Consider the following 22,307-nt stretch of genomic DNA (forward strand, 5'->3'; position numbering starts at 1 on the left):
GATTGTTCAAACCCTAATGATGTTGCTCTGAGGTAATCAGTCTTTATAATCCTATCCAGTGAAAAAAATGACATTACCTTTTGCAGTATGATGAAGTGAAATGCAGCTGACAAAACATAATAAATCAAGGAAAAGTATGACTCTCAGTTTTCAGGTACACCATTATAAAGGTCTAAAGCTCATGTACTCTAATTTACAGTGAACAGAGAGTCCGTCCCAGAAAATTCTAATTTCTACTTGCACGCACTGCCATGTAAATGTTATTTTTTTTACCAAGCATGCAAATTCAATTATGAGACTGTATTTTCATTCCAACAGAAGCAGCAAACTATGTATATGGGGAACTGAATTAGAAATCCACTATTTTGGATGCCTCTTTTTTGTTGAGACACTCGAGGCTTAGATTCATGAAGAAACAGTTTGAGGATTTATTTTTACATCTACTGTGGCTATCTTTAATCACATATGAATGCAAATTAAGAGCCCAAGCAGCTGTGTTCTCTTTCTGTTGGCAGTATAATAATGACATAATAGCCTCTATGTCAAGCATTCTCAAACAATCAGTACACTGACATTTGTTTGCAGAACCTATTGAATATTTAATTTGAAGAATTTCAAATATGCTTTTGCAGACATAAAATGTCTAAATATACTGTGTGATAACTGTGATCTTATCTAATAAGCTCTGTTGATATTAAACTCCAAAGATATTTTCTCTTTTAATTACACTGGTGCCATTTGTTTTCTGTCTTGATCAATTAATCTCAGGACACTTTAATAACTCTTGATGCTGCAATGGCCAACTGATTAAACAACATCTGACTCCCAAATAGAAACGTCTGCCTCACTGGCAGTCTATTTTAAGGTTATTTGTGTTGACAAGGAGTTTAAGAAAGCTCCTATCAGATGCCACATTTAATTCATGGCATGAAAGAAATCCAACACTTCAAACTCTTAAGAGTCTCTCATCACATTCTCTTAGTAAAAATACTCATCTTTTTTTTTTAAACTTGTCACATGCAGTGCTTGATTTTTAGCTGACATAAGGGTTGAGCATTAATGTATGAATTTAATACCAGAAGAAATCAGCTGGATGCTTCATAGATGTTTTATATTACAGTCTAGAGGCATACACTGTAGTTCGCTGCTAGAGTTAATGAAGTGTTTTGCTTCAGTGCAACAGCAAACACATGCCCACGTACTCTCTGGTGCTAATGACCTCAAGAGTTACAGGGCATAGGTGCTCTAGAATTATTTTGCTATGCTCCTGGCAAAATAATTTGATATGCTAATACAACACAAAATAAAATCCTGGATTGGTAACTTAATTAGATCTGCTTGTCAATTAACAGCAATTGCTCCTGACCTGAGGCTCAGGAGCACATTTGTGAGGTTCATGCAGAAGATCTCATCAGTGTCCTTGATACTGCACTGAATATGTATCTGATGCTGCAGCTGTGATTTAAATTAAGTAATTAAACCTTTACTTTGGAATTAACATTCTCCTCCATTCTCCCCTGCACAGACCCGCTTTAAGTAAAAAACCCAAAGGAACAGTGGATCCCTTCTGGGTTACGAGTGAGCTGTGGTGCTGGCAAGCCTCACACAGCTGTGCTGAGCTGGGTTGCCCTGGGGCTTCTTCAATGCAGAAATACTCCTTAGAAAAGGCAATGAAAGCTTCACCTAATCTCCTCTGGTTAGATTTTTTTTTCTGCTTTCTATGAAAAGTGGCTATAAGCACTGGATAAAATTGTTCAGACCTTCCTTAAATATCCTACTTGTGGCAGAAGCACAGACCAGCCTGCTTTTCTGGGTTACAATGCTGCTGTGTTTGAATGTGGAATAAATATCACAGAAAAATACTCAGAAAGGGTAGGAATGCTGCAGACATTTCTGCACTTAATGAAAAAAATAAATTACAAAGGGACAAAATACAGAACAGAGAGGCTGATCATTTTGCCTGAATTCTGTTTTTTTCCTATATTCTTCATCTGTTTTCTGGTCTGCAAATAATTTGGGGCAGAGGCTGATTTTCTTGCTTGGCACACTTCTAGCAGACTTGAAATGCTCCCACAATATGCATAACAATAACATGTAGAGAAAAATCATACTTAAGCACTGGAAATGGTTTCCACACACTTAAAAAATTTGATTAGCCCTCACAAACATCTTTCTGTTCTAACGCACATCAGGTAACTGAGATTTGCCTTGGGAGAGAGCTAAATAAAATAAAATTGCAGACACCTGGGTATTCTGAGTTTTCACACTACTAATACCGCATTTTGCATGATCTCTTCATCCACTGGGGATGCTTGTACTCAGACAATCTTGGGCTAAGAAGGCACTCTTGCCATCTTTTCTGGATTATAAGGTATATAGAGGAGTAAAAGCATACCTGTGTACCCAGTTTTACAAACGCAGTTGAAGCTTCCTGGGAAGTTCTGGCAGGCAGCACCATTTTTGCAGGGGTTGGAAAGGCACTCGTTGACATCCCTCTCGCAAGCCATGCCGGTGAAACCCTCAGGGCAGCTGCAGGAGAAGCCCCCCACCAGGTTGTGGCAAGTGCCCTCGTTGTGGCAGGGCGACGGGAGGCACTCGTCGATGTCGGTCTCGCACAGGCTGCCGTCGTACCCCGGCAGGCACCTGCACACGAAGGGCCGCAGCGGCTCGTTGGCCACGATGATGACGGGGACGCTCTCGTGGGTCCTCAGGGCGGGGCCCACCGCCAGCCTCCTCAGGCAGCTCCCTCCGTTCTGGCAGGGGCTCTGCAGGCACCAGTCGTGGTCCACAGCCTCAACCCGCACCCCGCTCTGGCGGAAGAGGACGTCCTTGATGCTCTCAAAGAAGGTGGCCACGCCGCTGGGGTTCACGTACTGGTTGTTGCCGCGCTTGACGGCCGCCAACAGGAAGGTGTGGTTGCTGTCCTCATAGAGGCCGTAGAGCTGGATGGCCGTGCCCAGCCCCGTCAGCTGGGAGCTGGCGATGCGCAGGAAGTGCAGGTAGTGGTTGGTCAGGAAGTCCCGCACGCTGTGGGCGCTCAGGCGAAGCAGGACGCTGTTGTCGATGGTGGCGTTGCTGAAGCCCGTGAAGAAGATCCGGACGCTGCTGGTGACGGCTCCGTGCAGCCCGTCATTGCTGAGGACGGCCAGGTCAAACGTGCCATCCGTGGACCTTGCCTGAGAGTGCAGCTCACAGGTGCCCCCAGGAATGCTGAAAAGGCTGGTGACTCCTGAGGTGAGGGAGCACTGGAAGCTGTCCAGCACATCTGGATCCTGTGGCTTTACGTTGCCCAAAATTCCACCTGGGAAGAGGTTGCCATAATAATGAACAAAGATTTCTACTGTTCTGGGCTGAGACGGGTTGTCGTTTTGGTCTATTACCTTGATCTGCACAGTTCCTGTGGAAGACATCTGAGGAACGCCAGAGTCTCTGGTAATCACTGAGAGGTAGAAATCGCTGATTTGCTCCCTGTCAATCTCCCTCGTCGTTGTCAGGACTCCAGCAGTGCTGAGGCTGAAGTAGCTGGTGGCAGGGCCAGTGCTGAGCAAGTAATATGTGAAAGGACCTTGATTGGGAGGGAGATCGGGATCCGATGACTGAAGTGTCATGACCAGAGTTCCTGCACGGTTATTCTCCAGGACTTCTCCTTGGCTGGTGGACAAGGTAGGGCCGTTGTCGTTGATGTCTTCCAAAGTTACCACTAGAGAGGCACTTCCCGTCGCAGACGGTGTTCCCGAATCGATGGCCAGCACAGAGAGGTTGTAGACAGGCAGCGTTTCTCGATCCAGCTCTGCAGTGACTGTCACCTGCCCAGTCTGTGGGTTGATGGAGAAGGCACTGTTCTCATTGCCAGACCCGATGAAATAGGAAAACCTGCTCCAGCTGGGGACAGAATCTGAATCAAAGGCACTGACGAACGTGACGTGGGTGCCTGGAGGAACACCCTCACTGATCTGTATATTGTAGGCTCCCAAGGTAAAAACGGGAGGATCATTGGCATCCAGGATTGTGATATTAACAGTTACTTCATCTATATCTGCACCACGAATGCTCCCCAAATTTTTTGCAAGGACTTTCAAAGAGATCCGTTCTTCTTTTTCTCTGTCAAGAGGTCCTGAAACATAGATCTGGCCACTTTTCTCATCTACCTGGAAGCCCTTCTTTCTGCTGTTGCCAAAGATGAGGTACTGGACTTCTCCATCAATGCCCATATCACGATCACTTGCAAAAACTTCACCTACAACAGTACCTTTGGAGGCTGCCTCTGAAACCTCAAAGTAATAAAGCTTGGACACAAAACGGGGCACATATTCATTTGTACCTTCTAACTGGATGTTGACAGTAGCAAAGCTGCACCTCTCTTCGTCTGGAACATTAAAAGCCTTTACTGTTAGATGATAACTCTGCTTTGTTTCATAGTCTAAAAATCCCTGGGTGGTGATGGTTCCCGTGTTGGGGTCAATGACAAAGAGGTCGCTGTCTGAGGACTGGATGGCATATGCAATCACAGCGTTAGATCCAGAGTCAGCATCAGTGGCGTTTAAACAAATAACAGTTGTCCCACTGGGGGCATTTTCTAGCACGGTGGGAAAGTACTCCTCAGGGCTGAATGCTGGGGAGTTATCATTGACATCAATGACATTGACAGTGACACTGCAGTAGCCTGTTCGGGATACCCACCCTCCATCCACGGCAGTAACAACCAGCTCGTGCTTTTGGTGTAACTCAAAATCAAGTGGTTTGGCTAGTGTCAGTGTACCAGTGGTGGTATTAATAGCAAAGATTCCAGCTTCATTTCCAGAGGAAATATTGTAGCTGATTAATCCGTTCATAGCAGCATCTCTGTCTCGTGCTGAAACCGTCCTGACCACCGTTCCAACAGAGTAGCTCTCCGGGATAGTAACGGTCATGCGGCTCTGGGAAAACTCGGGTGTATGGTAATTTTCTTCTGTCACTACTATTTCAACAGCTACCTCAGATGAGAGTGGGGGATTACCCTTGTCCTTGGCTTTCACTTTAAACAGGAAGTTTTTGTTCAAATCAGCCATTAGTGAAGATGACACAGAAATCCAGCCTGTACTCCTGTCCAGTCTGAATTTATTACTTTTGCTCTCTTCAGAGATGAAGTACTCCACTTCAGAATTCAAGCCAAAGTCCTTATCATCCACCGCAGTAACTTTAATCAGATTTGTGCCAACCCTCACGTTCTTAGTCACAGGAGTGAAATATTTAGGGACGAGGAAGAGCGGTGCATTGTCATTGCTGTCTACTACGTTTATGGTGACAGTGGTCTCACTCACTAACGGGGGACTGCCCCGGTCTGATGATGTCACGATGAAGCTGTGCCTGTTGATGTTGACATTGCTGGAACCGCTGGAGTTTTGGTACCTTAAGTACTGCTTGTTGAAAATCTCTCCCGTGGTTGCGTTAATGCGGAAGAACTCGGACTGGGATTTTATGAAGTAGAAGACTTGACCATTGGACCCTTCATCTGGATCGGTGGCTGAAACCTGGGTGACCTTCAGCCCAATCCCAGGAAGCTCGGGACACTCCAGGTAATAGGATGGTTTTGTAAATCGTGGGGCATTGTCATTGACATCTGTGACAAATATAGTGACATCTGTGCTCACTGTCCACCCCGAGTCATGGGCAGAGACCCTGATTCTGTAGCGGTCGGTGTCCTCTCTGTTTAGTGGTCTGCTGATGGTGATGTCCCCAGTGCTGGGATTTATGGTAAATGGGAGACTCGTATCCCTTATGGAGTACCTGCTGACTGCGTTCACCCCAATGTCCTCATCTGACGTTGTGACTCGTGTTACTGTAAAACCCAGAGGAGCATTTTCAGGCACAGAAGCACTGAATATCTGTGAAAACCTTGGAGCATTGTCATTTTCATCTAAAATATTAATGATAACTTTGACAGTCGTGCTCTGGAGCGGAGTGCCTTTATCTGAAGCTTTTATGGTTAGCGTGTACTGAGACAGTTTCTCCCTGTCCAAGGGCCGGACACTTCTGATCTCACCAGTGGCTCGATTGATACTGAAACTGTTTTCGGTATTGCCCTCAATTACTTCATAATTTAGCTGTCCATTCAGACCACTGTCCCTGTCGACAGCAGCCACTGTCAGTATCTTCCGCGGGGACAGGTTCTCTGCTATTTCTGCAATGAAGGGATCTTGCTCAAACTCTGGCACATTATCGTTGACGTCAATCACCGATACTTCCAATTTCTTGTAGGAAGAAAAGGGGGGAAAGCCCGTGTCTCTGGCCTCAATCCACACCATGTATTTCTGCACAGCTTCGAAATCTAAAGCCCGCCCAATAGAAAGTTGTCCTGTCACCTGGTCCACCAGGAAGGTGCTGCCCAGGTTACCGCTGGCAATGTAATAGGACAAGGAGTCTCCTCTGGCTGAAGATCCAGACACGGTGGTGACAAGTGTCCCAACTGCTTGGTTTTCAGGGAAGGTGAAGATTTCCTGCTCGGCCTGAACATGAGGAAATTTGGCTTTGTCCACAAACCTCACGGTGACAGTGGTAGAGTCTGTCTTGGGGTACCGGCCACCATCCCTCACGTGAACAGAAATGGTGACTTCAGACTCTCCTGCCAGTGGTTTTGCAGCCAAGATTGCCCCCCTTGCTGGATCAATGTGGAATTTCTCAGAGTTCTTCCCCACGAGGGAATAATGGAGCTCGGCGTTGGAGCCGGCATCTGCATCGGTGACAGTCACAGCAAAGACGAATGAGCCTGAAATGTAGAACAAAGCTAGGTCAGTCCTTTACTGAATGCACTGACTGAGAGAAACATCATGCCAGCCTTTCACTCGGAAGCACATCCTGGAGCAGCACACTTTTCCTCACACTGCCCTGAAAATGAACTGCTTTTTTCACAAAAAAGTGAGTTCAGCAAGGGACAGGTGAGTCTGTGAGTCCACAAGACATGCACGCAGCCAAGAACTGTTGAATTGAAAAACAGGACACTGCATTTAGAGAGATGGATGTACAGATCTCAGTAACTGGGAAACAGACCTGCAGCCTTTTGGAGGCCTAGCATCCTGCTTCTAGAACATTCAAACAATAAAAACCATAAACCCAGTCAGACTGAATGCTATTTTGATTTTTAAAATTACTCTTAGCCTATTTATCCATTAAAAAAACTCCACCCTGGAATTCAAGGACTATTAAGGTTACGTAAGTGAACAGGCAGCATCCATGGATATTTAACCTACACCACTGTCCCTTGCAATCCCTTCTCCTCCTATTCCCCAGGTGCTGCTTCTTTCTCCCCATTACCCCCTTACTTTTAATTTTCTGAGTGTATTCCAAGGACAGTAACTAAGAGGACTGCATTTTTAAAAGCACACTGGTAAAACAGAAATACAAAACTATTGCACACTAGTACAAGAACATGACTACACTCAGACTTTTCAGGTCTTTTGAATTTATGCTTCACAATAAGCTTGACTGTATGTGCACCACTTGCATTAGCCTCAGTATTTGCCCACTTACAAGTAGAACCCAGGGTGTTCTTCCTCACCAGATTTTACAGATCTAAAGCATGATACATCTTTCAAATTTGACACTGTCCAACAAATTTTCAGAATACCGTTGATGCTTTACTGTTACTAAAATTTAGAAAATACCCAGTTTTATATAAAAATCATGCTGCTTTCAACCTCTTAAGGGAAAATCATTTACAGGCAGGAATGACTTTGACAACATCCCTTAAAACTATACTTCATGTCACTATTTGTCATGTGCAGTGATTTGTACTCCAGGGGCCGGAATATTTAGATAAGAACAGCATTCAAACCCTTGTGAGACAGGGACAGGAAGAAAGGAGATTTTGTCCTTCAGTTATTCAAATTATAATATTAATATTATTACTAATTCCTCTTTTTAAACTCAATTAAAAAATACCAAAAAGAAAAGGAAGTTATAAGTAAGAAAATTGGAAAATCCCTAGGTTTTTGCTAAGTTAAAAACAGAGTAAACATAGCTTACGTTTCTAGTTATAAGAGATTTCATACAAAAAGCACCCAAAAGATATTGCCAGAAAACATCAGGTTAACCTCTTTGTACCCCTTGTGAAAAGAATTTAAAGAAACATCCCAAAAACAATCAGGCAAAGGCACTAGTCAGATTATACAAAGTTTTACCAATGCAGTAATAAAACAATTTCATAATGTTGTTCTGGAAACAGAGAAGAATTGTAAACAAATTCATTCTTCCATAAAAAGGAGAAATATTTGCAATTGTTTAAAATTAAGAGACAAAATCCAAGACATGGAAATAATCTTTCTTTCTGTTAAAAGAAAATTTGTTTTGTAAACCATTTGTCATGGAATCCTTTCTGTAGGAATCACATATCCATGTATGTGTATGGATGTGAAAACATGGAACATTAGCTGAACCAGAAATTAACTCCTGTGTTGAGTGAAGCAACTTCAATTTGGGTGTAGGCTCACAAAAGGAAGATTGCAGCCTGATTACTTTATTTTACTTCGCTACTTGGCTCAAGAAAAGGCAACATAATACACATCTGACATAGACACGGCATTTTTGGAAGAGGCCGTCAAAATCCTGTTTAGGAATTACTCAGAGGAGACTTTCAGAAATAAAAACAGGCCATTGTCTTCCTAACCCTAGCTAAATAGTAACTTTTTTGAGTGGGTGATCATTTACAGTATGTGTACTTTATGTAACTACAGGAACATAATTGAATTTGGATGGGAGAAACCCAATAGAAAAAACCTGCTAAACTGTGGATGGTAACTTGAGGTTTGCTCCTCATTCCCATGCAGCACAGAGATAATACCAGAAAAACAGCTGCAGAGAAACATCTCACAAAGATTTCTGGTGGCACAGCTGAGCATTTCATTAAGGTGTTGCCCAGAGAAGCTGTGAATGCCCATTCCTGGAAGTGCTCAAGGCCAGGCTGAGATGGGACTTGGAGCAACCTGATTTAGTGGAAATGTCCCTGCCCATGGCACATGGGTTGCTGCTAGAAGATCTTTAAGGTCCCTTCCAATCCAAACCATGCCATGATTCTTCGTTTATGGAAGTGCTGGTGATCGGGTTACCTGAAGGGGTGGGCGACGGCACGTGGGTGACATAGGGGTGGTGCTGGAATTTGGGAGGGTTGTCGTTCACGTCGGCCACGGACACCAGCACGCTGGTGGAGCTGGAGAGAGCCCTGGGGAAGCCCCCGTCACTGGCCACCACCACCAGGGTGTAGTTCTCCCTCGCCTCCCGGTCGAGGAGAGCGCTGGTGATGATCTGTCCCGTAGAAGGGTTGATGGTGAATTGGGAATTGCCGCCCCGAAGCCTGTAGCTGTTGGAGAGGAAAACCAAGTAAGAAAAACTGGATTAGTATTTCAAAAGGCAGTCTGCTGCCTTAAGATAATAACCATTTTCTATACTCTTCAGATCACCATGCTGATGGGTATCAATAGAGACTGTCACATTTTCATCTGACTCTCCATCTGTCTTCACTGTTTGACTTTTTCAAATTTCAAGGCGTGTCATAAATAACATTTCTGGGGATTTCCAAGCATAGCTGTTTAACAAAGCTTTCCAATATGTGAGCTGACTGAGCATTTAGATGTTCGAAGATAGCCCTGGACATACTCTCAAAACTGCCTACTGGAGGCATCCTCTAGTGCTGATTTCCCTGGGCTAATGCATTAACTCTTACTCCAAAAAGCTGATGTACCTATTAACTGAACCTGCAGAATATAGTTAGAAAAAGTACTGTTTTTTGAAATGAAATGATGACAGCTTTACAAAATAAAATGAACATTTAATATCCATATTGTTTCCTAATACTTAGTTTTGTTATTCAAGATTTCAATGTGAATTTATAGAAATTCATAGCAAATTAGTAACCACAGAGCTCTGTTAACAGAGGGACCAGAGTTTAACCCTCAAAATGGTCGGTGTGTTTGTCTGTGCACACATCCCCACGTGATCAGATAAGAACTGACTGTGTGCTCACTACAGGCATGTTGTAGGGGCTACCTCTGGCTTCCTACCACACTGAGTTTGTCCCCTCTCTTGGAATGCTTATCCAGCTTGTGTTCATACAGCATGAATCTCAAAGATGTATTTTTAAAGGTACTTGGTTAATATTACCTTTATTAATAATTCAGATAACGGATTTTTGAGAAAACAATGGAAACAAAAAGTGGCTCAAATGAACAATTCTCATATTCAATATCATAACCCAACACAGCTGTGGTTAGCATCGTGTGGTTAGCACAGCAGCAGCTCTTCTGAGGTATGATTCTATGAAAGACTCAGAATAAAGTGGCTTTAATGAAAGAGATTAATATTCCAATCTTCACCTCCTTAAGACCAGAACAGGTTATGACAGCAGTAATAACACAGCCCAGAAGCTGCACTGAGAGGGTTAAGAGCCAGCCTGTATAATAAGCTGTGGCAACTTCTCCTGCTCAGTCATTTATCTCCGCACAACGCCACGAGCATGCTTTAATTGCTTAATTATGATATAATGTGATGGCCATATGCAACTGTTCTCCAGCCACAGCAATGTGCACCTAGAATAGAAAGAATGTGCACAAAGCCTAAAGCACCACTTAGATCTATAAACAGCAGCACCAGGCACATTTCATCTGTGATTTGCAGTGATTTAACCCTGAGTGGGGTATTGCAGAGACAGAAACTTTCTCTTCACTGTTTCCACATGTTAGCACTGGAATGATACCATGATTTTTAATTTTTTTAAAGGAAATAATAAAGAAATATTACATTTGTTACAAGATACTGTGAATTGTACCTGCATGCAAACCAACTGGACAGTGTACATGTGTCTCAACAAATTGCAAAAAAACCAAACTCTACCCAAAAAAAACTAAGTAAAACCAAAAACCCTTTGAAACTCTAATGGTGGCAAGTGGTGTAAAAGGAATTTGATCCAAACACTTAAAATGTGGCCTTTTGACTCTTATGTCTACTGTCTTTAACAGGACTGCTCAAGTGTGCATTGCCATTTACAACCCCGCCACCCTCCTTTAATGACTTCACAGGTTATCACCAGAACCAAAAGAACAAGAGTTGGCACGTATGGACAGGTGACAGCTTTGCAGAAGCTTACGCACTTCCTTCAAAACACAGCACATTTTTTCACTTTGTATGAAAATGTTAGCCAAGGATCTTAAATATCCCTATTGGAAACCAAAGGTTTAATTTTGAACAGACTCTAACAAGACAGAAAAAAAAGGAGTTCTGAGTGCTCAGCACCTCTGACATGACGACCATACGTGTTCTGATCCTTCTGGCTTTCACCAGTTTTGTAATACCAGCCATACTTTAAGATCTACTTTAAATGCTGAATCTAGAAAAACCCTGTCCAAGAAAAACAAAGTCTGTTCCTGAGCCTAAAGAGTGTAAAACAAAACCTGAAAACAATGTTTTAATAGCTACTTATGAAGGGAAAAAAATATTTTTATCAACTAATTCTATGATGCAGTACTGAGTGAATGACAAAGACTAATGGCAGAGATATTAAAGCAATTTAACCACACTAAAGAAATCCAAGAGCACGCTGATAATTTTTGATTACAGGACGCAATCATTACAGTCATTCCTGCTCTGCATGGAATTCTTTTTTTATATAAAGGAGCTTGCCAGAAATAGTTTCTTAGATTATGACTGAACAGAATTAAAAGCTTGATTGTTTCACTATTTAATAAATGGTAATTTTGGACGATTTTCAAATATGTAAAGATGTCTAGATGTCAAGCTTCTATTTCTGGCTTGTAGCTAGTTGGAAAGAAAATATTTCAGTATTTTGTAGACAGTGTTTTGCCATAACATAGCTCTGTTTTATTTTACTTCCTTTTAGAAAAAGTGACACAGTGGTATGCTTATGCTCTTTGAAGAAGGAACTGAGGTGAACTAACCAAGGTAAATAAGAAAGCTACTTTTATATCCTGCTTTGTGAGTTTGGAAACAGTGATGTTTGCAGCCACAATAGTTAAATGCAGCAAGATTAAGAACTAATACAAACTTGCTTTACACTCCATTGGCAATGTATCTGTCCTCAGTGGATAATCTTCAGCTTGTCACTGCCACTCAGCATCCTCATTACTCTCGTCTGTAGAACTGGGAATGGCCAGTGTGCAGCCCCGTGCCCAGTTAAATTCCATCCACTGAGCCCACTGCAAAACTGCCAAATTCCAACGTTTTTCCAACTTTTTACTGGTTTTCTGAATGGCATAAGCTTTATGATTCACCTTGGGTAATTTTCATGCCAAGCTGAAGACATTAATGGACTAAAGCTTTACTCAAGGAGCACATTTGCTTTCAGTGAGAATTGCTCATTACATGAAAAAGTGTGAATGCAGCAGCAAGGCAGGTAGTGGGTGCAGCTGCAAATTAAACTAGCTTGCTTTTCACTCAGTAAAAAAATAAATCCACAACTCTATTTGTCCTCAATATAACCCTAAAAGCCTATAAACAACAAAAACACAGATTTGCCCATGTAATTTAGTTACACACATAAAGCTGTTCTGTTTTTTGTTTTACAGCTTTAGGGCACGCTGGTGATGGACACTGGGGAAAAAGAAATCTTCAGGCAAGATATGAGGCAGTGTTACATGGAGCAACAGTAATCGACCCACCTAATAACAGCATTTGTAGAAGCATCGGTGTCCGAGGAGTTCACGAGCAAAATATCTGTCCCCGTGGGAGCATCCTCCGGAACAGTGGCAAAATACATGGTAAAGGCAAACGTGGGGACGTTGTCATTGACATCATCCACTGTGACAGCAATGGTTCCAGTGCCAGTGAGGGCAGGAGATCCTGGGGAAAGGGGGGGTACAAAGCGCTAGAGGTTACAAACACCAGCATGCTAATCGGAGCTCTGCCAGACCCGATTTGGAGCCGAGCGCTTGAGCATGTCACAGTTCACAGAGCAAGCAAGCCAGCTCAACACAGAGGACAGGGTCAGGTTTGTTTCAAAGTCATCTTGACATAAAGTACAAGTTGTGAAAGACCAAAGAAAAAAAAGTTATTATTTTTCTTGCTCCATCTAATTCCAGAAATATTTTGTAATACAAGCTCAGTGGAAAAAGATGGTCTTGGAACTGCTCAGAAAGCCTTCCTGTAACAATTAGGACCAATTTGAAGATGTGGTTGACTTTCCTATTTCTCTGCAAGAAGACCTTCAAAGGTGGCACGCTGACAGACGTGAAGACTCCAGCCCTCAATTTATTCACCCGCAGAACAAATAGAGTGGAAACAGTGGCAAAACCCAGCTTTCCGCGTGGCTCTTCCACTGCCGGTCGCACCCCTGACCTGGGGAGACCTTCTGGGAGTGGGTGAGAAGGTTGCAGTGAGTCTCCAGCCCTGTTCAGACTCATTCTCTCCGTAGAAGCAACCATCTGTAGCAGCAAATAATGCTCGCTCCAATGGGATACTGGCTTACGGGAAATCAGACTGAACTTATTTAACCCACGGCTTTCATCCTCCTTGCTATTCTAAACTTAACTCTGATGAGCAGCAAGGAGCATGAAATAGCATGTTTATTCATGTGTAATCTCTCAGTATTTGTCCTCTTCAGCTTTTCCTTTGTCAAATCCAAAAAAAAGACAATGAAGATTTTTACAAGTTCATGTTAGTTTTGTGAGTCCATTCATTACACTTATTTTCAGCCAAGAATCAGCAAGACATCTTCTGCTAACCAAATTCTTCCCCTGGAGAAAAGGGATCATTCCTTTCTTTGAACACATAGGAAGGAGAAGGAAAAAGTGATAGCGGAGCATGAAACACTTAAGTTATGGCCGCTTTTACTCAAAAGACAGACGATGACCATGCCTGTTTTACCCAAGACTGCATCTCTTTCCCCTTCCATCTCAGATCCACCAATTCAGCATTTGCTGGACTGGGATAAAGCGAGGATAATGAAATGCTTTGGGCTAAGGTTGGTGGAGTCCTTGCCATGAGGCAGGCATATTACACGGAGCTGTCACTTGATGGAACGCAGGCCGCCCCGTGTGACCGCCCCAGTCCTTCCAGCCTGGCAGATGATTGGGTCACTGCTATCCAAGGTTATTGCTGGAGCTCAACCTCGGGGCTGGGAAGGAGGCAGGATCTGCTCTTGGGTCCCATCTGCTCCTGGCAAGGGCTCCAAACACAAAGTTCTTATATAAAAGGAGAAATGACAACCCATTTTCCCACATGTTAACCCTTAAAGAAGCTGGGAGCAGCCTTAGCACAGAAAGGAGGAGTTTTTACCACAAAATCCCTTGCAGTAACGTGGTTTAATGCCCAAAGGCTGAATGACAGAGCTTCCAACTGAAAGGTGTTATAAATCTCGCAAGGCTGGGCTTGGAACTGCTGATCAGAGGGGAAGGATCACAACGCTGAGGAAAGAACGTGCAAGCCAAGGAGTATAGATTTCACATCACACAATAGAGGCCTTTCTCTGCTCTGCTCTGAGGTAATTCACTCTGCCAATTAATACGCTTTCAGCCAGGAAGATTACATTAAGGCAATAAGTCTGACTCATTTCTTAGCCTTTTTTTTTTAAACTCACAATTTTGTCATTTAGCCAAACACATATAGATAGAAAAGCCTGCAAAAGTGTTCTTGATTGCTGAAATATTGCCTGTGAAGTGTTTATTATTACTGCATTAAATGAAAGAGAGTCCTCAGCGGCGTTTGCTGCGCGTGTCATCAAGCTCTGGCCTTCCAAACGCATTTTATTGACATTCACCTCGCAGCTAATGAAATGAAAGGTTGAAAGTTGTAAAGTTTCGCAGCTGATTAAACAATTTATATATAATTCAGAAATTAATCTTGGGTAAGTCACATTCAAAGAGCATCAGTAACGCAATTCAGCCTGGAAAAGAAAGCTAATCTCTCAGCTAAAACCTGAAACTTGCTGTTTCAAATGTATTTGCTAAGACGAAGCCAAGGCCAGAAAATTCACACAGCGGGTTTTGTCACAAAAATGAACAGAGGTGGCAGTGCCTTTAGATCCCAACCTTTGCCTCATGGCAAAGAATGGAGAATCCCTTATTCTCCAATTCCCCTTCCTCCCTGGAAGTGTCTACAAGGCACCATGCAGCGCAGTGTGGGCTCATTTGTGTCGGCCTCAGGGAAGGGACTCCACCAGCCAAGGCTGAGCAGCACACCAACAAAATTAGCTGGGGTAACATTAGTAACCCAGACCTCATCAACGTTAGCTTGTGGCTGCAGAGTGCTCACAGAGACATCCCAGAAGTCCCATTTTAATTCAGCTGTTTGTAACATCCCAAGTCACTGCTCCTCGGTTCTAAACCCCAAACCTTTCTCATCTTACTTGGATGGAAAAACTCACGTATTTACATTGGTTTCCTGTCTGTGTAGTTATCCAGATATGTTTTTTTTTTCTCTAAGTAAAATATCACGTCCACAAATTTACTCCTTTATTCTATTACACCGAAAGACAAAGTTGCAATTTCACAGAGAGTCCTCAAAGCTTTTACTCAGTCGAAATTAAATGACTAGCTCACATTTCTGCAGTTACTGAGAAATATAAGAAGAGGAAATTACAAATGAAGTAATTTCATATGGAAAAGAAATAGCTCACGGCCAAATTCTACCGTCCTCAGTGAACTTCCAGTGAAAGCTGCGCTTGCATAAGGACCACAGAATTTGGCCCTTGGTAATAAGCAGGTTGTATAAAAAGTACATGTCATATTTGTGGTGAGAGAAGTAGTTTCCGTGGTCAGGCTGAGTTCCAGATTTCTTAGTTTTGCTTCAATAGCAAATCTTCCCCAAGTCAGTTAATTCTTATTATGGCAGAGCATCACCCCTATTTTAATATTTTGCATAAATAACTGCAGTAAATTTAGTGTAAATTCTGCAATATTAGCCAAACACATAAGATGACCCCAAACCATTCTTAATAAACCAGACATGTTACAACCTATCTAAAATTGCTGTACACAGCCACACAAGCCTCTGAGTACTTTTAAAAACAGCCCTGAGGGCTAAAGCCACAAAGAAACATACACTTTTCCCTTAGTGAAGTTGCATTAAAAATTTCTATGATTTTTCATGATAGCCTGAATTGTTTTTCAGCAGAAGCAGCAAGTATTTCTTTGTCAGACACTCCTCATTTAGAGCATTTCTCTAGTGTCGTACAACTAGCAGGTTTCTTTTCCAAATCCCAGAATACTATCTCACAGAATACTGTCTCACAGTCATAGAATGTCCAAATTGGAAAAAAGGTTTTCTAGAAGGATGGAGGAGTGAAGGAACCAAATGATGAATAAGAAAAGAACATAAAATTCAACTATGTTATCTAAATGGGAGAGATTGACTTGTCTGTTCCCGTTCAGTGAGTATCACATCTTTAAAATGTATAAGATGGTGCCATTGATTTATTATTGTCATTATAATTGTGAATTTCCCATCTCTGTGTGCTGAGGTCTGTTTCTGTGAACTGCACAGTTTATTTCCTAGGTGGCAGTTGTACATATACACTAAGCAGACAGTCCCACAAACGTCCACACACGTCATTGCTGAAATAGAGATTAACCTGGGATAGTGTCAAAATAGTAACACTGAGTTCAGGGGGAAAATTGCTTCCCACGGATGTTCTTCCAAAAATTTCAGCTTTTTTGCTTACATCTGCAAGTAAACATGTGTCTGGGGATGAAGAGAAGGAGCAGACCTTGGGAGCCTGTGGTGGAGGATGAGTTACAGAGAGAGGTTATGAAAGGCCACCTTGGGCTGGGCCAGCACTGGGCTGTGGCTCCTCTCTCTGCATGGGACACTGGGGGAAGTGACATGAAGAAAAAGCCATGGGGAATGTGGGTCAGGCAGGCAGCAGCATGGGACAGGATGTCTCTTGTCCCAGCAAGATGGGACTGCTGAAGAGCTACGAGCAGGTTTTCTGCTCCATTCACCCATGCTTGCTTGAGGCTGATCACCACAAGAAATATGATGATATTTCTAATTTTTTACTTTAAAGAGTTGTAACGAGCGCTCACAATTTTTCCCTCTCCCTGTCCAGGAGAGGTGAGATGAAAAACATTGGCTCTGTGCAGTAATTCAAACAGAAGAAAGGAAACAGAATGCAGGAAGGTGACAATGGGGAGAAATGCCATTTAACCTGACAATCTCTGCTTTTCAAATGCTGGATAACCAGCAAAGAGAGGTCAATACACCTTTCTGGATTAACTCATGATAAGCCACTCATTGCCCTCACTTGTGCTGATGCTTCAAAGACACAAAGCCACCCGCAAGGGATCCACCTAAATATTGTATTTGCGGGGTGCCCCAACGAAGGAAGGAATGATGAATCTGACTCCATGTTCTCAGAAGGCTAATTTATTATTTTAAGATACTATATTATATTAATAAATACTAAACTATACTGAAGAATACAGAAAGGATACTTACAGAAGGCTAAAAAGATAATAATGAAAACTCGTGACTCTCTCCAGAGCGCTGACACATTTTGACCCTGATTGGCCAATGAGTCAAAATAATTCACACAAAACCAATGAAACAATCACCTGTTGGATAAACAATCTCCAACCACATTCCAAAGCAGCAAAACACAGGAGAAGCAAATGACATAATATTGTTTTCTTTTTCTTCTGAGGATTCTCAGCTTCCCAGGAGAGAAATCCTGGGCAAAGGGATTTTTCCAGAAAATATGACTGCCACACCTAAAGACGGCTTTTACTTTTGCCTCGGTCCATCCATGCAGCCTTGGAAGAAGGGAGCACCACATGCTCGTCCCTTGTTCTGGGGAATGGGGAAGGTGAGCTGTTTGGGCTCCCTGGAATCCCCCAACACGTGGCAGCATCTACTCTGGTGCACGTTCAGCTCTCCACACCACATCTGGGTGACTGGGGAATGATCAGAGCACTTAGTGCACTGGAACAGCAAGAAAAAGCCATGAAAGGAAACTTGCAAAGCCATTTAGGTTCTTCAAGAAAGCTCAGGAAGAGATGATGCTATTGGAAATTATCTCGGCTGCATGGTGCTGTTTGGCTCACAGCAAAAATTAGAAATAGGAGAATGTGTCCAGCACACCATCCACATATTGTTTGAAGCCTTAATGGTTTCTAGGTTCTGTCTGCACCATGCTTAGCACAGCAAATAGTAAAACCATCATTCCTTTCAAAAACCAGGAACTCAGAAGTTTTTGCCAGCATTAAAATATCAAAATCACGTGTTAGAAAACTAACAGTAAACTTAAGCAAAAACCCCACAGACACATTTCACTAAAATGAAAAAAAAAATGATTAAAATTAAATAAAACTAGTCTAAATGACTAATCAAGACTCATCTTGCAAGCAGTTTACCATGTTTTGTGGTAAATTAAACACATCATTATCCTGAAAATTGGAAAGCGATTTAACAGAAATGGAATTTTTGCCTCAGTGAAACGTGTTGCTTTGCAACAAAGCGGATTTCACTTCTCCAGTCAAACACTCAGTGAATGAGTCCCAGAACTAGGAGTTGTACGTGTTATCACAGAGAATTAACTTTTTCACTTAAGTAAACAAGGCCTTTCTCACAATAAAGTGGCCAATCTTTCTAAATGCATTTAAATGCAGACGGAGTGTGCTGAGCCTCACTCAGCTGGTGAGTTTTAAAATAAACACAGAGCTACATTAAGTGAAAATGCAACTAGCCTGCATTACACTTTGCATTTCTAGTGCACATGAGGCTTGATTTGGAACATGGATGACTTTAACGAATCTTCCAAGAACACAGAAGAAAACTGCATCTGTGAAATGAGAAAAAGTAGTCCTTTCTACAAGATTGCACCACAAATATTTGTCCTGGCTGGGTATGTTGACTGTGCTTTGTTTCCTTCTTACTCAATTTTTCACCACAGGCTGTCATGCTAAGTCTTAAAAAAAAAAAAAAACAACTGGTGAACCTAGATTATTTTGAGACAAAAGCTGAAATAAGTGGCCAATAGAAGATAGTAAAAAGTTAGAAGCAGTCTGTACTCTCAATCAGTTCAGTGGGTGACTGAATGAGACATGCAGGAAACTCAGGTTTTCAAAATTTCTGAGCGTATCAAATTTGAGTTTATCTCATAGTTAGGTACAAAGCACTAGTTGATCCCAAAGCTGATTTAACAGAACTTGAATTTCAAAAACCAAGGGAATAGATTGATAGTTGGGACAGATCTTTATTTTTGCAAGGATTATCTAACAAAAAAAAACAAAAAAAAACCCGGGGACTTTCTGTACTACATCAGGTATTAGAAAATAGAATATCAACCCCCATCTAGCAGCCTAAACAAGCTGGGAGCAAATAGAACTAAATCTGAGAACATAAAAAGTGAAAACAAAATAATAAATTATTCACTAGACCAAAGACCAACCTTGTTCAAGCAACAGCACATCCAGCTACACTTAGGCTGGTACATGTGCATGAACACAGAAACTCACGCCTGTTCTGAGAGTGCAAAAGAAAGCTGTCCCAAAACAAGTGATACACGATGGGATCTCTCATTGGTCTTACCCACATGGGTTTTAAATTTGGATACCAAAATTCCTGACTGACTGCATCCTACAGATTCGTTAAGCTTCGGAGCTTCAGGACAGGGGCAACATCACACTGCAAGAAATGTAACACACTGTTGAAAGCACAGGAGTTGCAGGCACACAGAGAGGCAATTTTAAGGCCTCTGGTGTATATACACATTTCCCTATCTCTGTTTTCTTCCTCTGATCAGAAGCTGTTTCCTGCAGCTGTTATCCCAGAGAGGTAAAAAAAAAAAAAAAGCTGGAGCACTTTTACAGACCTACAGGAACAAAGACACAGACTGAGAACAAAACCCATGCAATAAAGAAAAAGTATAATATACTAGCACAGAAAAAGTATAATGTATATTTAGCACACCTTCAAGATGTTCAACAACCTCACACGTACATACGGCATGTTTCTTAGCCAGAACTGCATTTATTTCCAGAGCAAGAAGTTGCCTTCTACCAAATGTTTTAAAATAAGAACAATTAAGGAAAATGCTGAACTTAATGTTCATAAAAATCATGGAGCATGACAGATTGTAAGGATGCAAGGAAGAAATTGTTCCCTTGAGGGTGGCAGAGCCTTGGCATGATTTGCCCAGGGAAGCTGTGGCTGCCACATCCCTGGAAGTGTCCCAGGCCAGCTTGGAGTGACCTGGCCCAATGGAAGGTGCCCCTGACTATGGCAGCAGGTTGGAATTCGATGAGATTTAAGGTCCCTTCTATCCTGAATCATTTTGTGATCTCCCTGTGCCTGCAGAAAGCAAGAGGTGCTGGAAGAGTGGGCATGGCCATGTGCCCCACCCAAGTCCTCTGGCGGCAGAAGTGAGATTGAAAGTGGAAGGGCAACTCAGGAGAAAGGCAGAGCTGCTAAAAAAATTATTTCCTTAAAAACACCAAATTACTCCTCCTTGTTACAAGTTACTGCGGTAAACAGAGAAAACAGAGAAGCTGGCTCCTGCAGGGACTGCTGACTAAGGTAATTTTTGACAGCTTGTGACTCCTGAATATCCCACAGTAAAATTCCTGTAATGCACAATTTTGAATTACGCTCTAAAAACACCCTGTATAAATAGAGAAGATTAACCAGCAGGCTAAGTGTTCAGGCCATATGTGCATGTTTTACTTGTTTTCTCCTTGCAATTAAGGCTTCCTGAAACTGTAGCTTTGTATTTGAAGATTGAGCTAGCAGACTTACAATTTATAAGGTGTAATGTTTAATTTAAAAAACGGTTTAAGATCACCAAGGCTGGAAAAGTCTTAGTATTTCTCAGAGGCTGATAAACTGCTTAACAACTACTCTAAGTAGTCTTCTGCAAAACAGATTACATTCCGAGATCTCATTAGCAGCTATGAAATAGAATTTCACAGGCAAGTGATGTAAGCAGAACAATTGAAAATTAAGTTTGATGTAAAGTTCCAAACTAATCAGAGCAAGATGTATGAATGAAGAGGTAAGGGAGGAAGTGTAATGGCTTGAAAACTGAAAAACAGACAATTCCTTCTAACTTGAAAACTTTAAAATATTAAGCATTATCTTCTAGCTTGTTTTCCAGTTTAAATAAATGAACCTGGATTTTCTTTTTTTTTAAGAGATATACCTGGTTTTTTTCCCTGAAACTAGTTTGAGTTAGCTTGAAAATTAACTGCTAAGCATTTTTTTAATCTGAGTGAAAATCTTTCCTTGTTTTCACAGGTATTTCAGCCTGAGCAGGCCAGCCTGAGCCTATTGCCAGCCTGAATATAAATTTCTCCTGCACCCCACCCCAGAGGAACTTATATACTTGGATTTAGCCCAGAGACTCTTGCTGGACTATGTAGAAAACAGTGCTCTAATAATGAAGTTTTAAGTCCAAGAAGAGGACTAAATGCCTCAAATGCCATTCAGGGTCTGTATTGTGCATCTCGTGGGGGGGTTCTCTGAGGGGATGGGCTAAAGCCCTCATCTCCTTTGGGGAGGAAACACGTCACATCCCACAGACTCTGACATGCTCTCTTCCCTGACAATAATTCCTCAGGGAATCTTGGACTGACTCTGCCACAAACGCTCTTTCCTAAGTAGCTTTTGGAGCTTTTGTCTTCCAGGGGAAAATGTCAAAGTGCTAACAGTTTCTAGGCTCTGTGATGGGGCAAGACCCTGCTATTCCATTGCCAAACCACAAAATGCCACTCTCAGTTCTCTTGTCTGCTGATTTTAGAGGATGGTAAGACAATATGAACCCTATACTCACTGATGAGTATCACCATCTCAGTTCTCCCAAGGTGCCATTTAGAAATAAATTTAAAAATCAGGCAGAACTACTGCATCAACAATTTTAGTATCAGTATTAAAAGAGCAAAAATAATAAAGCCAGGGAAATAGAAAACCACTAAAACTAGGCTAGAGCAGACAGCATTGACACAAGGAAGAGCTTCCATGAGTAAAAGGAAATAAATGGAGCTGGGACAGAACCCAAAATTCATTTTGAAACAGCTGTGCCATAAAACAAGACCACAGAAGAGAGCAATCCTTCTGTCAATTGCTAAGCACCAAGGTGAGCAGGCATCAGCTTCATTTAGCTCACCCAAACTTCAGCAATGGGTGTGTTTAGACATTGCACAAAAAACCTGGCAAACAGGACATCTCTAGCTGAAAAAAGCAAATTCCTTGTTTGTTTTGACAGCACCAAAAGTTTAAAATAGCTAAATTTGTTCTAAAAATAATATTTGTTATTTTCAGGCAACATCTTTTCACACTGCAGGTTCTACGTTAGGTAAAAATACAGTGTCTGCTAAGGAAACAGGATGAGTACA

General features: G+C 42.1%; 1 protein-coding gene across 1 annotated transcript in view; it reads right to left on the reverse strand.

Moving 5' to 3' along the window:
• Positions 1–22,307, reverse strand: part of FAT4 (FAT atypical cadherin 4) — a 125,370-nt gene that overhangs the window by 22,777 nt on the left and 80,286 nt on the right. The window contains exons 8-10 of the mRNA XM_041411896.1: positions 12,642–12,822; positions 9,081–9,331; positions 2,396–6,745 (exon numbers count right to left, since the gene is read on the reverse strand). Coding sequence (XP_041267830.1) covers positions 2,396–6,745; positions 9,081–9,331; positions 12,642–12,822 — 4,782 coding nt within the window. The remainder of the gene's footprint in view (positions 1–2,395; positions 6,746–9,080; positions 9,332–12,641; positions 12,823–22,307) is intronic.

The sequence above is a fragment of the Onychostruthus taczanowskii genome, unplaced genomic scaffold, assembly GCF_017590055.1.
Source record: "Onychostruthus taczanowskii isolate IOZ18803 unplaced genomic scaffold, ASM1759005v1 scaffold38, whole genome shotgun sequence".
In the NCBI taxonomy this organism is placed as follows: Eukaryota; Metazoa; Chordata; class Aves; order Passeriformes; family Passeridae; genus Onychostruthus; species Onychostruthus taczanowskii.